This window comes from Centropristis striata, chromosome 17 (assembly GCF_030273125.1).
Source record: "Centropristis striata isolate RG_2023a ecotype Rhode Island chromosome 17, C.striata_1.0, whole genome shotgun sequence".
NCBI classification, from domain to species: domain Eukaryota; kingdom Metazoa; phylum Chordata; class Actinopteri; order Perciformes; family Serranidae; genus Centropristis; species Centropristis striata.
This window is the reverse complement of record NC_081533.1, coordinates 3,768,351-3,780,708: the sequence shown is the minus strand read 5'-3', so window position 1 is coordinate 3,780,708 and position 12,358 is coordinate 3,768,351. Positions and strand designations below refer to the sequence as shown.

At 39.3% G+C, this 12,358-nt stretch overlaps 1 protein-coding gene across 1 annotated transcript in view; it reads left to right on the top strand.

Annotated features, from left to right (window-relative positions):
* Window positions 1-1,332: 1,332 nt before the first annotated feature.
* The window catches only part of LOC131989472 (zinc finger protein 665-like), a 146,537-nt gene continuing 135,511 nt past the window's right edge, over window positions 1,333-12,358 (top strand). Inside the window, exons 1-4 of the mRNA XM_059354705.1 lie at window positions 1,333-1,368; window positions 1,859-1,938; window positions 3,405-4,589; window positions 10,015-10,747. Coding sequence (XP_059210688.1) covers window positions 1,921-1,938; window positions 3,405-4,589; window positions 10,015-10,747 — 1,936 coding nt within the window. The 5' untranslated portion in view covers window positions 1,333-1,368; window positions 1,859-1,920. The remainder of the gene's footprint in view (window positions 1,369-1,858; window positions 1,939-3,404; window positions 4,590-10,014; window positions 10,748-12,358) is intronic.

Here is a 12,358-nt window from a genome sequence, read left to right as displayed (position 1 = left end):
AAATATTTTTTTCTTTTGTTTGGACAAACTGATTGTTGAACTGAATGATTTGTTAAATAGTTCCCACAAATAAAAATTCATTAAATATACTATATATTGAATTGAGTTATTCAGCTTATAAATTAAACATTCAGAGGTCAAATATATGAAAATAGATCATTTTTATTATTGTCATGGAAACAAACAGCTGAAGATGTTAAAATATTAACAACAAAGAGGATTTGGACAAACAGTCAGTCACTCATTGGTTGGACCAATCGCAGATGACATTGATAGACGAGGGGCGGGACTACACCCTGGACGGCCAATCAGAACAAAGGAATGTTTCTGCTCATCACATGTTTAATATTACAGGTAGAAACTGGTGAAATGGTATTAAAGCTAAACTTTATTTCCTTTAGTTGTGATCCTGACGTGGAAGCAGCTGGAAATGAAAAATAAGAACATTGTTCAAACAGGAAGGACTGTAATTCATTTTAATCATATTTGACTGATTTTAGTAAAAATAATTCAGTGGCTATTTCAATGTGCAGTAGATGTTTTTCAGCCGGAGCTGAGTTTCCCTCTTTCAGGGTTAACATACTCGAGGTTTTCAGAAAACCTGCTTTCTGGAACATAATATAGAATATAGGAACGTTATTTATTGTTTATTTTTATTCTATTTATGTACAGTCATGGAAAAAAATATTCGACCATCCCTCCAGTTTCTTGTTCATTTTAATGCCTGGTACAACTAAAGGTACATTTGTTTGGACAAATATAATGATAACAACAAAAATAGCTGATTAAAGTTTATTTTAAGAGCTGATATCTGGCAAGATATCAGCGCTTAAAATAAACTAATTTTAGACCAGAATGAACATTTCCATTTTATGACACTTTATACTTATAATCCACTACATATAACTGACAGCTTTTGTTATTTTTCAGGGTGACATTTAACATGAACATGTTTTTAAAATGTATGATTAATGAACATTTTTATATTAATAATTAGGTGCTGATTCCATAGAGCTGCAGAACTTATATATTTACATATATTTTATATATTGCAGTGAAATACAAGGACACAGTGAGGAAAATGTAAAAAGAGCACAAAAAGACCCTGAAACTGAGTGTAGATTAAAGACAGCCACAGCAGGGGGACTGAAGGCTGCAGAAACATAACAAGAGAGAAAAAAGTGACATAAAGCCAACTGTGATGTTCTGGCCAATCACAGCACAGTCACAGAAGTGGGCGTGGCCTAAAGTGGGTCGACACCTTTCTTATGACGTGCAGAGAACAGACACAGAGACAAAGAGAGAGAAGAAAAGGAGCAGAAGAGGAGAGTAAACCGCTGCTGGATCCTGTTTCTGAGCAAACATCTGGTGAGTTCACACTTTATTTTCTGCTCTGTATTCTTTATGTTGTTCTTCTCCTGCAGCTGTTAACCTTTCTCCTTCTTCTTGTTGACACGGGAAGTTCTTCTTCTGGACTTTAGATCACGCTGTGTGTTGTAGAGTTCAGTGCTTACTGAAGTGCTTTTAATGTGAGCTGCAATGAGATTACGCTTGATACATAAAGGTCAGATACGACATTTCTGCAGTGGTGTGTGTGTGTGTGTGGTTGTGTGTGTGTGTGTGTGTGTGTTGACACACTGTTGACACATTAGGTAAACTGTTGACACATTAGGCTGCTATCAAAAAGAAGACACATGGAGAAACAGTCGACACTGGAGGGAACTTTTGATCTAGAACAGTTGTAATAAAACAGGTAAAAGCCCAAGGATGGCTCAGGATGTTCATGTTTATTCAGGATATATATGTTTATATATTTATTTATATCCTCATCGTGTGTCTCTGTTTGTTGACTTCACAGCTCATCTGTTTCACGAGACACTTCTGATTCCAGGACGTACGTCTGAAAGAAGAAGAAGAAGAATGAGTCCTCCCAGAAAGGTCAGATCACTCTAATGAACATGAGTTTGTGTTTGTGTGTTTTTTTTTTTTCAATTTTGTTCTCTTTACTTTAGATATAATCTCCTCTTTAGACCCCGTAGTATTAGTGTTTTATTATTAGTATTAATATTTTATAATGTCCATCCAACTGTCCCATAGAGACTAATGACAACTGGGAACAGACATTTCTAGAAGAAAAACACAGTTTTCTAACCTGCAATGTTGCTCACATTTTTTTTGCTACAGACATTAAACGTACATCAACGCGTTCAGGGGAGATTTATCTCTCTGATGAGATTAATATTTTGTTGTTAGGACTTAGGTTTTTGAGAAAACAAGAGCAGTTCTAGAGGTGTGATTTCCATTAAATGACTTTCTCAGCTGTTAGATATCAGCTGATAGTCTGTGCCCCTCCCCTCTCCACTCATCACCATAGCAACCAGGTCTTCAAAATAAAAACCCATAAAGTAACTATATCTAATAATGTGGGTGCCTTTGATCTCATTGACTTACTTTAACTCATAAAAAGCATATTACTATGTCAAACAATATGGGAACAAATGAATCAAATCTGCATTGATGGACAGGAAAAGTTTTATTCAGCAGGCAGATTAATACCGACGATTCTGCAGAATTAATGAAACAGCACAAGAAATGCACATGTAAACCACAGACTGACTCTCCACCCCCCATCCAGACATGTTTATTATCTCAAAACAATCCGTGTTTCTTCCAAACTTGGCCTTCACTATTTGGACGTTCCTCCCCTACTCCCACAATCTTTCAAGGCCCTAGTTAGGACAGGCTGAGCCTTGTGATGTTTCACTCATCTAGTAACCTAGTGGGATCCAGTTCCCACCAGATCACATGAACCCGGTTCCCAGAACATTTTTTGACAAAAAGATGATTCATTTTGATATTGTTCTGTTGCTTCCAGTAGCTACTTTATTTCTTCACCAGAACTTCCCCCCTCCCTTACTGTTGCCCCTGGTTACACTCACAACTGGCTGTGCTCGCAAGTCTTGATAGGGGAAAACAAAATATTGACCTGAGTCTGTCGGGGACCTTGTGTTCCCAAGCTCAGGCCGGAAAAAGAGATAATGATGAGACTAGGAAAATATAGAAAATGTGTTATTTACTTTTTTTGGTATTTGTGATGCTCATGAATAAATATGAAACACATAGAATGATTTGAGTAATTTAAATTTCCTTCCACACTTACTTTGTATAAATGTATGTTTATTTTTATTGCAACAATCCAAAAGAACCACAGGTACTGTCCAGAATTAAGGTACTGCTTGTCAAAAAATAAGCTGAAAGGAAAATATTACTTAGTAACATTGACTTGAACATTGAGGGTTATGTTGTACAGACGTGATCTAAATATTACTGATGGTTTTAGATAGATTGCTTCACCATAGCATCTCACTCACACTCTCTCTTTTTCTTTTTGTCTGTTGCTATAGAAACTGGGAGAACGAGAGGGACTCAAGCATCACCGCTGTGAGCTCTGTGAGAAATCCTTCACAACAGCTGGAAGCCTGAAGGTTCACCAATGGGTTCACACTGGAGAGAAACCGTACAGCTGTGACCAATGTGGGAAAGCTTTCACCACGGCACAGGTCCTGAGACAACATCAACGTGTTCACACTGGAGAGAAACCGTACAGCTGTGAGCAGTGTGAGAAAACTTTTTCACAAAGAGGTCACCTTGTTGCTCACCGACGCGTTCACACTGGAGAGAAGCCCTACAGCTGTGACCAGTGTGGGAGTGATTTCACCACGGCAAAGAGCCTGAGACAACATAAACTAATTCACTCTGGAGAGAAGCCGTACAGCTGTGACCAGTGTGGGAACGCTTTCACCACGGCACAGGTCCTGAGACAACATCAACGTGTTCACACTGGAGAGAAACCGTACAGCTGTGAGCAGTGTGAGAAAACTTTTTCACAAAAAGGTCACCTTGTTGCTCACCGACGCGTTCACACTGGAGAGAAGCCCTACAGCTGTGACCAGTGTGGGAGTGATTTCACCACGGCACAGAGCCTAAGACGACATCAACGTGTTCACACTGGAGAGAAACCGTACAGCTGCGACCAGTGTGGTAATACTTTTTCACAAAGTGACCACCTTAATGTTCACCGACGTGTTCACACTGGAGAGAAACCGTACAGCTGCGACCAGTGTGGTAATACTTTTTCACAAAGTGACAGCCTTAATGTTCACCGACGGGTTCACACTGGAGAGAAGCCCTACAGCTGTGACCAGTGTGGGAGTGATTTCACCACGGCACAGAGCCTGAGACGACATCAACGTGTTCACACTGGAGAGAAACCATACTGGTGTGAACAATGTGGGAAAACCTTTTCACAAAGTGGTGACCTTAAAGTCCACTTACGAGTTCACACTGGAGACAAACCATACTGGTGTGACCAGTGTGGGAGTGATTTCACCACGGCACAGAGCCTTAGACGACATCAACGTGTTCACACTGGAGAGAAACCGTACAGATGTAGCCAGTGTGGTAATACCTTTTCACATAGTGACCACCTTAATGTTCACCGACGTGTTCACACTGGAGAGAAACCATACTGGTGTGAACAATGTGGGAAAACCTTTTCACAAAGTGGTGACCTTAAAGTCCACTTACGAGTTGACACTGGAGAGAAACCATACTGGTGTGACCAATGTGGGAAAACATTTTCTGAGATGAGTATCCTTTAAAAACACCAACGCATTCACACAAAGTCTTCTTAAGCCTTTTTAGAACCAAGCTAGTTATTTATTCATGCCTCCTCTTCATGTGCTGTGTTGTTATATTCTGAACTTCTCTCTGAAACTAAAGACTGACAGCAGTAACTGAGTCTGACTGAGGTGGTTTGATCCAGTGAGGAGGAAGAGGAGATGAATAAACAGACACACAAAAACACTCCAGATTTCCAACTTACTGGGGATTTCCACCGGGCGCGTTACAGCAGCAGCACGGCTCCACCGCGGTTTTGCTGCGTCTTCTGCCCGGCGTCAATTCACACCGGGCGCGTCACGTCAGCTTAGCGAGCCGGTCGTATACACGCGAGATAACGTTATCACGCGATAATCCTGACCATACGGGAGACCGCAAGATCCCGTGATAAACTCTAAACTCTATTTATAAAGTCTATGGATAAACTGTGTGTGTAAAGTAAACAACAACAACAACAACCAACAGCTTACTTTGCTTTTCTGACGTGAAAGATCTGTTGATCTGACCATCTATCCTTATAAAAACAATATGTTATGTCATAAATGATTGTATGATGTTCCACTTCAACAATCAGTCTCTTGTCGTCCGTGTCGCCGATCCTCTGAGACCCTTTGATTGATTGATTGATTGATTGATTGATTGATTGATTGATTGATTGCTGATCTGATGCTCCGGTCATAACATAATGTTGATGTGAAGTAGTTTTAGGCTGCATGAACTGCATATTGTGTTTTATTTTGAAAGGGGGCGGAAGTGTTTTACGCTGATTCTGAGTCGGACTTCCTGTCTGGTGCGATCTGCTCTGTTGAGATTTACGCGATTTGGCAGCGTCTCGCGGAGAAATAGAAGTCCTGCCTAATGCTCGCGTAGAGACGCTGCTGAGACGCTGCAGTAACGTTACGCAGCGCACCCGGTGGAAATGCTCTCATTGATTAGAGTGTTACCTATTTGCAACGGCGAATGCGACGCTGACGTGACGCTGCAGTAACGCGCCCGGTGGAAATCAGGCTTTAGACTGAACAAACCTTCATTCTTTTGGAATTATGAAAAAAAATCAAAATATCATTTTAAATATTGATCTATTGTTACTTTCATTGTCAGCATCAATATGGTCATTATTATTAATGATCTGACACCAGTAACATAATAAATAGCATTAAAACCTGCACAGCCTGTAATCGGTGCTGGAATGTAACTTACGACATTTGTTCAAGTACTGTACTTAAGCAAAGTTTTTTGGGAGTCGTAAGTTGAATATTTCCATTTTAATTCACTCTATACTTATAACCCACTACATTTAACTGGCATCTTTAGTTATTTTACCAGTTGAGATTTAACATGATTTTTTTTAAATGTTCAATTATTGAAGATTCTGACATGAATCCAAGATTAAACAACTGAAAAAAAGATTTTTTTTATCTGGATTTTCATTCTGTGTTGTGCTTTTTTATTTTAGAATTTTTTATTTTATTTCAATGTGTTGACTTGTATTTGGTTTTCTATTATTTTTTTCTGTAACTACTAAACTCTGTAACTTCAGTTCCTTTGAGTTAAGTTCTCCACATCAGCAGTGTTTGCATTACTGCTGGAAAACATGTTTATATGTCTGGATCAATACAGATGTTCACATCTGCACTGACTAACCAAACATGGATCATCACACGTCTCCAGCTTGGAGGGACAAAGTGCGTCTCTCTGCAAATAACATCTGCGTGCCATCGGACCATCAACTCAATGAATTCTTGTAACTTGGTCAGATCTTCTTGATCCTATTTGGCTGATAGAACTCTGTCCCTATCCAGCTGAACAGTGTGATGTGACTCTGTTTCTACATGATTGCTATTCTTGTCTGACTTGTATACTCATTATAATCTTTGTATTTTTTCAATATATCAACTTGTATTAAAGTTACTTAAAGAAAAGCATGTTTTAAATACTTTTTATTTCTCGCTAAGGAATCATTTGTTAAATTCCTCAATAAATTAGTACATAACAGCATATTCTGCAGTTAAAATGAGCCCTATGCTGACAACAGTAAAATGCTGCTCACATGAAGCAGCTCCTTCGTCTGGATTTTAATGTTTCTTAATATTACCGTCAGTGGAATATTAGCTGAACTCGACATTTTTCATTGAGAAATCCAATGAATACAACAGATATTATGAGCCGACTGATATAAAGTGATAATCAAACCTTGAATGAAGGCCGTGTATCAATAACACATCAGAGTCGTTCAGTCATGAATGATGAAATAAAACATTAAAACTCAAAACTCTGCTGCAATAATACTTAATTATATTCATCACAGTTCTGCAAACAACGAGTATATTCTGTGTTTATGATAGTGAAAACAGTTTTGAGCTGTGAGATGGAGCCCAACAGCTCACCGAGGTGTTTACTGAAATATTCATCCTCTCACTTGAAGCAGCTTTTGTTCCCACATGCCTCAGTCCTCCACCATCATTCCAGAGCCTGAAAAGACTTCTGTGAAGAGCCTGAATGACTGTGGCACAGTGTCGTTAACAGCATCAGTCATGAAGTGCTCTGAGAACACAAACCGACCACAGGCTCCTCACACTCTTCACACATGACTGCAGCCCCATCCACACCTCCAGCTGCATCATTCAACTCACAGGTGACACAACAATAGTGGGACTGAGGAGACGGCGTGCAGGCTGGAGGTGCAACATGTGACTGAGTGGTGTCGGGACAACAACCTGCTCCTTCACACCTCCAAGACAAAGGAGACGATGGTTGACTTCAGGAGAACAAAGACAAGTGACCACCTCCCCCTTCCTTGGAGTCAACGTGTTAAACCACCTCACTTGGACCTCCAACACCTCATGCCTGGTCAAAAAGACCCGACAATGACTGAAACAGGCCCCGCCCCCACAGGAACTGATGCTGCGTTTCTACAGGAACAAACAAACTGAAAATAAAAGTTATTTATTAAACTTTCAACAACTATCTCCCTGTAAATAAACTGCACATGTATATACAGAAGTAAAATCTATTTTAAAGCAGTTTTTACTGTTTTCTATATTTCACACTGTGTCATCTTTATATGTTTATGTATATGTTCTTTTTTTTGGAGAGAGAGAGAGAGAGAGAGAGAGAGAGAGAGAGAGGCCACCACAATTTCAAAGTCTAATGACAATGACGGTCTTTAAAGATCTCTTTCTGGTTTCTGATGTTATCTGGAGCAGATTTGGACACACTGGTCTGAATAATAAAACATTTATGATATTGTGTAAATGTGTCAGTGTTGGAACAGGAAACAGAGGATCAACTCATAATTTATTGATTCTCAGAAACAGACGGCAAAAGAAAAACATCAAATTCAGATTAAATTAATCATTACTAGAATAATTCAATATTTATATTTTAACATAAAACATGACTCATCAGGAGAATATAGGAACGGTATTTATTGTTTATTTTTGTCCTATATATGTATAGTAAAATAAAGAATTAAATCTGATCCACGCTCCTGTCAGAAGGTGGCGCTAATGATCCTGAAAGCTGTTTGCAAACCGGCAAAAACAGGAGAAGAAGACGCACCGGGTGTGGGCGGGGCTTAACGAGACGCTACAAAGCCGTGAGGGAGTTGTCCAGACCAGGATCTAAAGTCCAGCAGTCCCAGCGGAGGTCAGGAGCAGGAGAAGCACAGAGCGGAATGGAGGAGAACCAGGACCCGGAGGTCCCCAGTAGACCAGCAGCAGGCTCGAGCTCTGAAGTGAGTGGAACAGATGAAATACTTTCTGTTTTCTTTGTGTGTTTGAGCTCCAAAGTAGCAGATTGCAGTCGGAGGAGTTTCTTAAAAACGGTTTTCTTTGTTCCTGGAGGCATTTAATCCTGAATCAGGTCTCTTTGGGGGGTCCGGCTCAGTGGGGGAGGGGTTCCTGGTTGTTCATGTGTGAATGTGAGTTTGTAAAACCGGTTCAAACCGCTCCAGGCTTTGTGTTCACGTGTTTTTCTTTGTTGTGAGGGACAAACTACAGACTGGTTCCAGCTTTAATAAACTCTGATCACATTCACTTCCATCAGCTCTAAAAAGCTCCAGCTTTAGTTCCCTTTTCCATCAAATCAAAAGTAGTTTATTGAACTTTTCCTTCTCTGTGTAACTTTATTAGAATCAGACTCTTCTCTGCTCCCTGCAGATAAAAATGGCGACATCTGTTTGTGTGAATGTAAGTTGGTGCAGACAGAACTTAGACACATACATGTGTGAATATTAATGAAACCATAAAGAGTAAAATCATCCGTTTGAACCGCTGCAGGTTTCTTCTTGATGCTGAAAAAATCTTTGAGTATTTAGTGTTTCCTGGTTTCATCCTGATGAGACTCTGTTGTTGTTTCATGAGTCCTCAGGAGAATCATCACAGAGAACAATGAGGCTCACTGATCCCACAATGCTTTGCACTTTTGCATATTGTCCAGATACCATTCTGGGCTTTTATTTTGAAGGCCTGGCTCATCCTGCCTCTGCTGGTTGCTGCTGTGATTAGAGCAGCAGAGTGGAGAGGGGAGGGGCACACTATATCTAACAGCTGAGAAAGGTCATTCAATGGAGAGCTCACCTCTCAAACTGCTCTTATTTTTTTCAAACATGGTGAGTCATAACAACAAAATATTATTATCATCGAGAAGAAAATTTTCTGATGAAGGTTAATGTAATTTTCACTTGTCTTGTAAAAAAATATGTCAGCAAGGAGGTGGGTTAGAAAACTGTCTTTCTCTGTTACTTCTAGAAATGTCTGGTCCTAGTTCTCATTAGTTTCTATCGTTTGGATTGGAGTTTCTGTGACATTCAGACTCACTGAAAGAAATCTGTACGTCCCATTGATTCCAGAGTAGAATCCAATCCACTTTATTTGTATAGCACATTTAAACAAGAAAAACGTCTCCAAAGTGCTGTACAGAGAATGTCTGAGAAGAGCAAACATTTCTCTTCAATCTTCCCTAAAAATGTGTTCTTGTTTCATGGCATAACCCTGTGTATGAAGAGAACAAGCTGTGGGAACCAGCAAAGTTTTTTTTTTAAATTGTCCCAGCCTCTCTTCACTCAAGCTGTGATGTCATCCACTCTAACTCTGAACATTCAGTCCAATACACACCCATTATAAACTATAAAAAACAAAATTATAAAAAACACTAAACACAAAGTGATAATTCTTGAAAAGCAACATACTATCATGCCTCAAACTGACCCTCACTCTTTCTGTCTGTTTGTTGCTATAGAAACCGGGAGAAAGAGAGGGACTCAAACATCACTGCTGTCAGCTGTGTGACAAATCCTTCACCACAGCTCGAAGTTTAAGGCGTCACCTACAGGTTCACACTGGGGAGAAACCTTACAGCTGTGACCAGTGTGGGAACGTCTTCACCACGACACAGAGCCTGAGACAACATCAACGCATTCATACTGGAGAGAAACCGTACAGCTGTGACCAGTGTGGGAACATTTTCACCACAACACAGACCCTGAGGCAACATTATCGTATTCATACTGGGGAGAAACCGTACAGCTGTGACCAGTGTGGGAGCGCTTTCACCATGGCAACGACCCTGAGACGACATCAACGCATTCACACTGGAGAGAAGCCGTACAGCTGTGACCAATGTGGGAAAGCTTTCACCACGGCACAGAGCCTGAGAAACCATGAACGTAGTCATACTGGAGAGAAACTGTACAACTGTGATCAATGTGTAAAAGCTTTCACCACATCACAGGGCCTGAGACAACATCAACCCATTCACATTGGAGCAAAGCCGTACGGCTGCTACCAATGTCGGAAGGCTTTCACCACAGCACAGAATCTGAGAGAACATATACAAGTTCACATGGGAGAGAAACCGTACTGGTGTGAACAATGTGGGAAAAGGTTTTCTCGGAGTAGTCACCTTAAAGTGCACCAACGCATTCACACTGGAGAGAAACCGTACTGGTGTGAACAATGTGGGAAAAGGTTTTCTCAGAGTAGTTCCCTTAAAGTTCACCAACGCATTCACACTGGAGAGAAACCTTACTGGTGTGAGCAATGTGGGAAAATGTTTTCTCAGACTGGTAACCTTAAAGCTCACCAATGCGCTCACACAAAGTCTTCTTCACCATTTTTATAGTCAAGCTAGTTATTTCTTCATGCCTCCTCTCCATGTACTGTGTTGTTATATTCTGAGCTTCCCTCTGAAACTAAAGACTGACAGCAGTAACTGAGTCTTACTGCGGTGGTTTGATCCAGTGAGGAGGAAGAGGAGATGAATAAACAGAGACACAAAAACACTCCAGAGTTCAAACTTAGACTCAACAAACCTTTATTCTTTAGACATTCTGACAAAATCAAAATATTGTTGTAAACATGATTTTATATATCTCAAGTTGTTGCTTTAATAATCCTGTTTTTTTAAATATTTTCATTAAATGTTTGGACACAAAGAAGCTTTCTCAGTTGATCATTATCTTTAATTATCTGACATCAGTAATATAATAAATACAGCTAAATTGTATGTATGTATGTAGAAAAACACCATATTATTGGATGTCCAAGAATTGGACGACAACAAAAAAGTCATACTATAGCATGTTGTTTTTTGTCAAAATGGTGAAATTTAAAAATGCTTAAATTTTTTTTAAAATGACCCAATTATAGTCTATTGATTGATATTAGAGCATAGTATAGCCACAAATGACAGAAAAACACATTTTATGGAATGTAAAAAATTTGGTCAACAAAAAACGTCAAACTATAGCATGTCGATTTTTTTTCAAAAGTGATCAACTTTCAAAATGCCTAAAATGGCCCAATTATAGTCAAATCAATCAAAATTCCTTTTTTTTTTTTTTTTTTTTTATCCCTGAGGGTAAATTCAGTGAGTCTGTTTTCTCTGTTAGAGTGAGACAGCCTGATGGCTGTAGGAGAGAAGGCTCTGTTGTATCTCTCTGTCCTGCAACGGAGAGAGAGGAGCCGTCCACTGCTGTTTTTTGGTCCATAAAGGTTTTGTGTAGCGGATGATCTGGGTATTTCAGGATGGCCTGGAACATGTTGACAGGTCATCTCCCCACCACCTCCTCCAGTGTGTCCAACCTGGCTCCAACCACAGAACCAGCTCTTTAGACCAGTCTGTCCAACCACCTTCATGTCTGTGTCTGATGTTTAGATATGAGTATGGCCAGAAATTGCAGAAAAAAACATATTAAGGGTTGTCCAAAATTTGAAAAAAGTCATACTATAGATTTTCAATTTCTGTAAAAATCGATCAACTTTAAAAAATGCCTAAAATGCTTGAAATTGCCCAACTACAGTCTATTGATACATATTAGTGCATAGTATGGCAAGAAATTACAGAAAACCATCAAATTAAGGCATGTCCAAAATTTTTAAAAAAGTCATAATTGGTCAATTTTTAAAATGCCTAAAAATGTTTGAGATGCCCCTATTATAGTCTGTTGATACATATTAGAGAATGCTATGGCCAGAAATTATTAAGGGATGTGGAGAAAAAAAAAAAAAAAAAAAGTCATTTTAAAGCATGTAGTTTTTGTCAAAATTTGTCAAATTTTAAAATGTTGATTTTTGTCAAAATTGGTCAAATTTTAAAATCCATGAAAATGCCTGTTGAGGAATTTATTGAGTGATTCCTTTCTGAGAAATAAAAATTATTTAAAACTTGCTTGTCT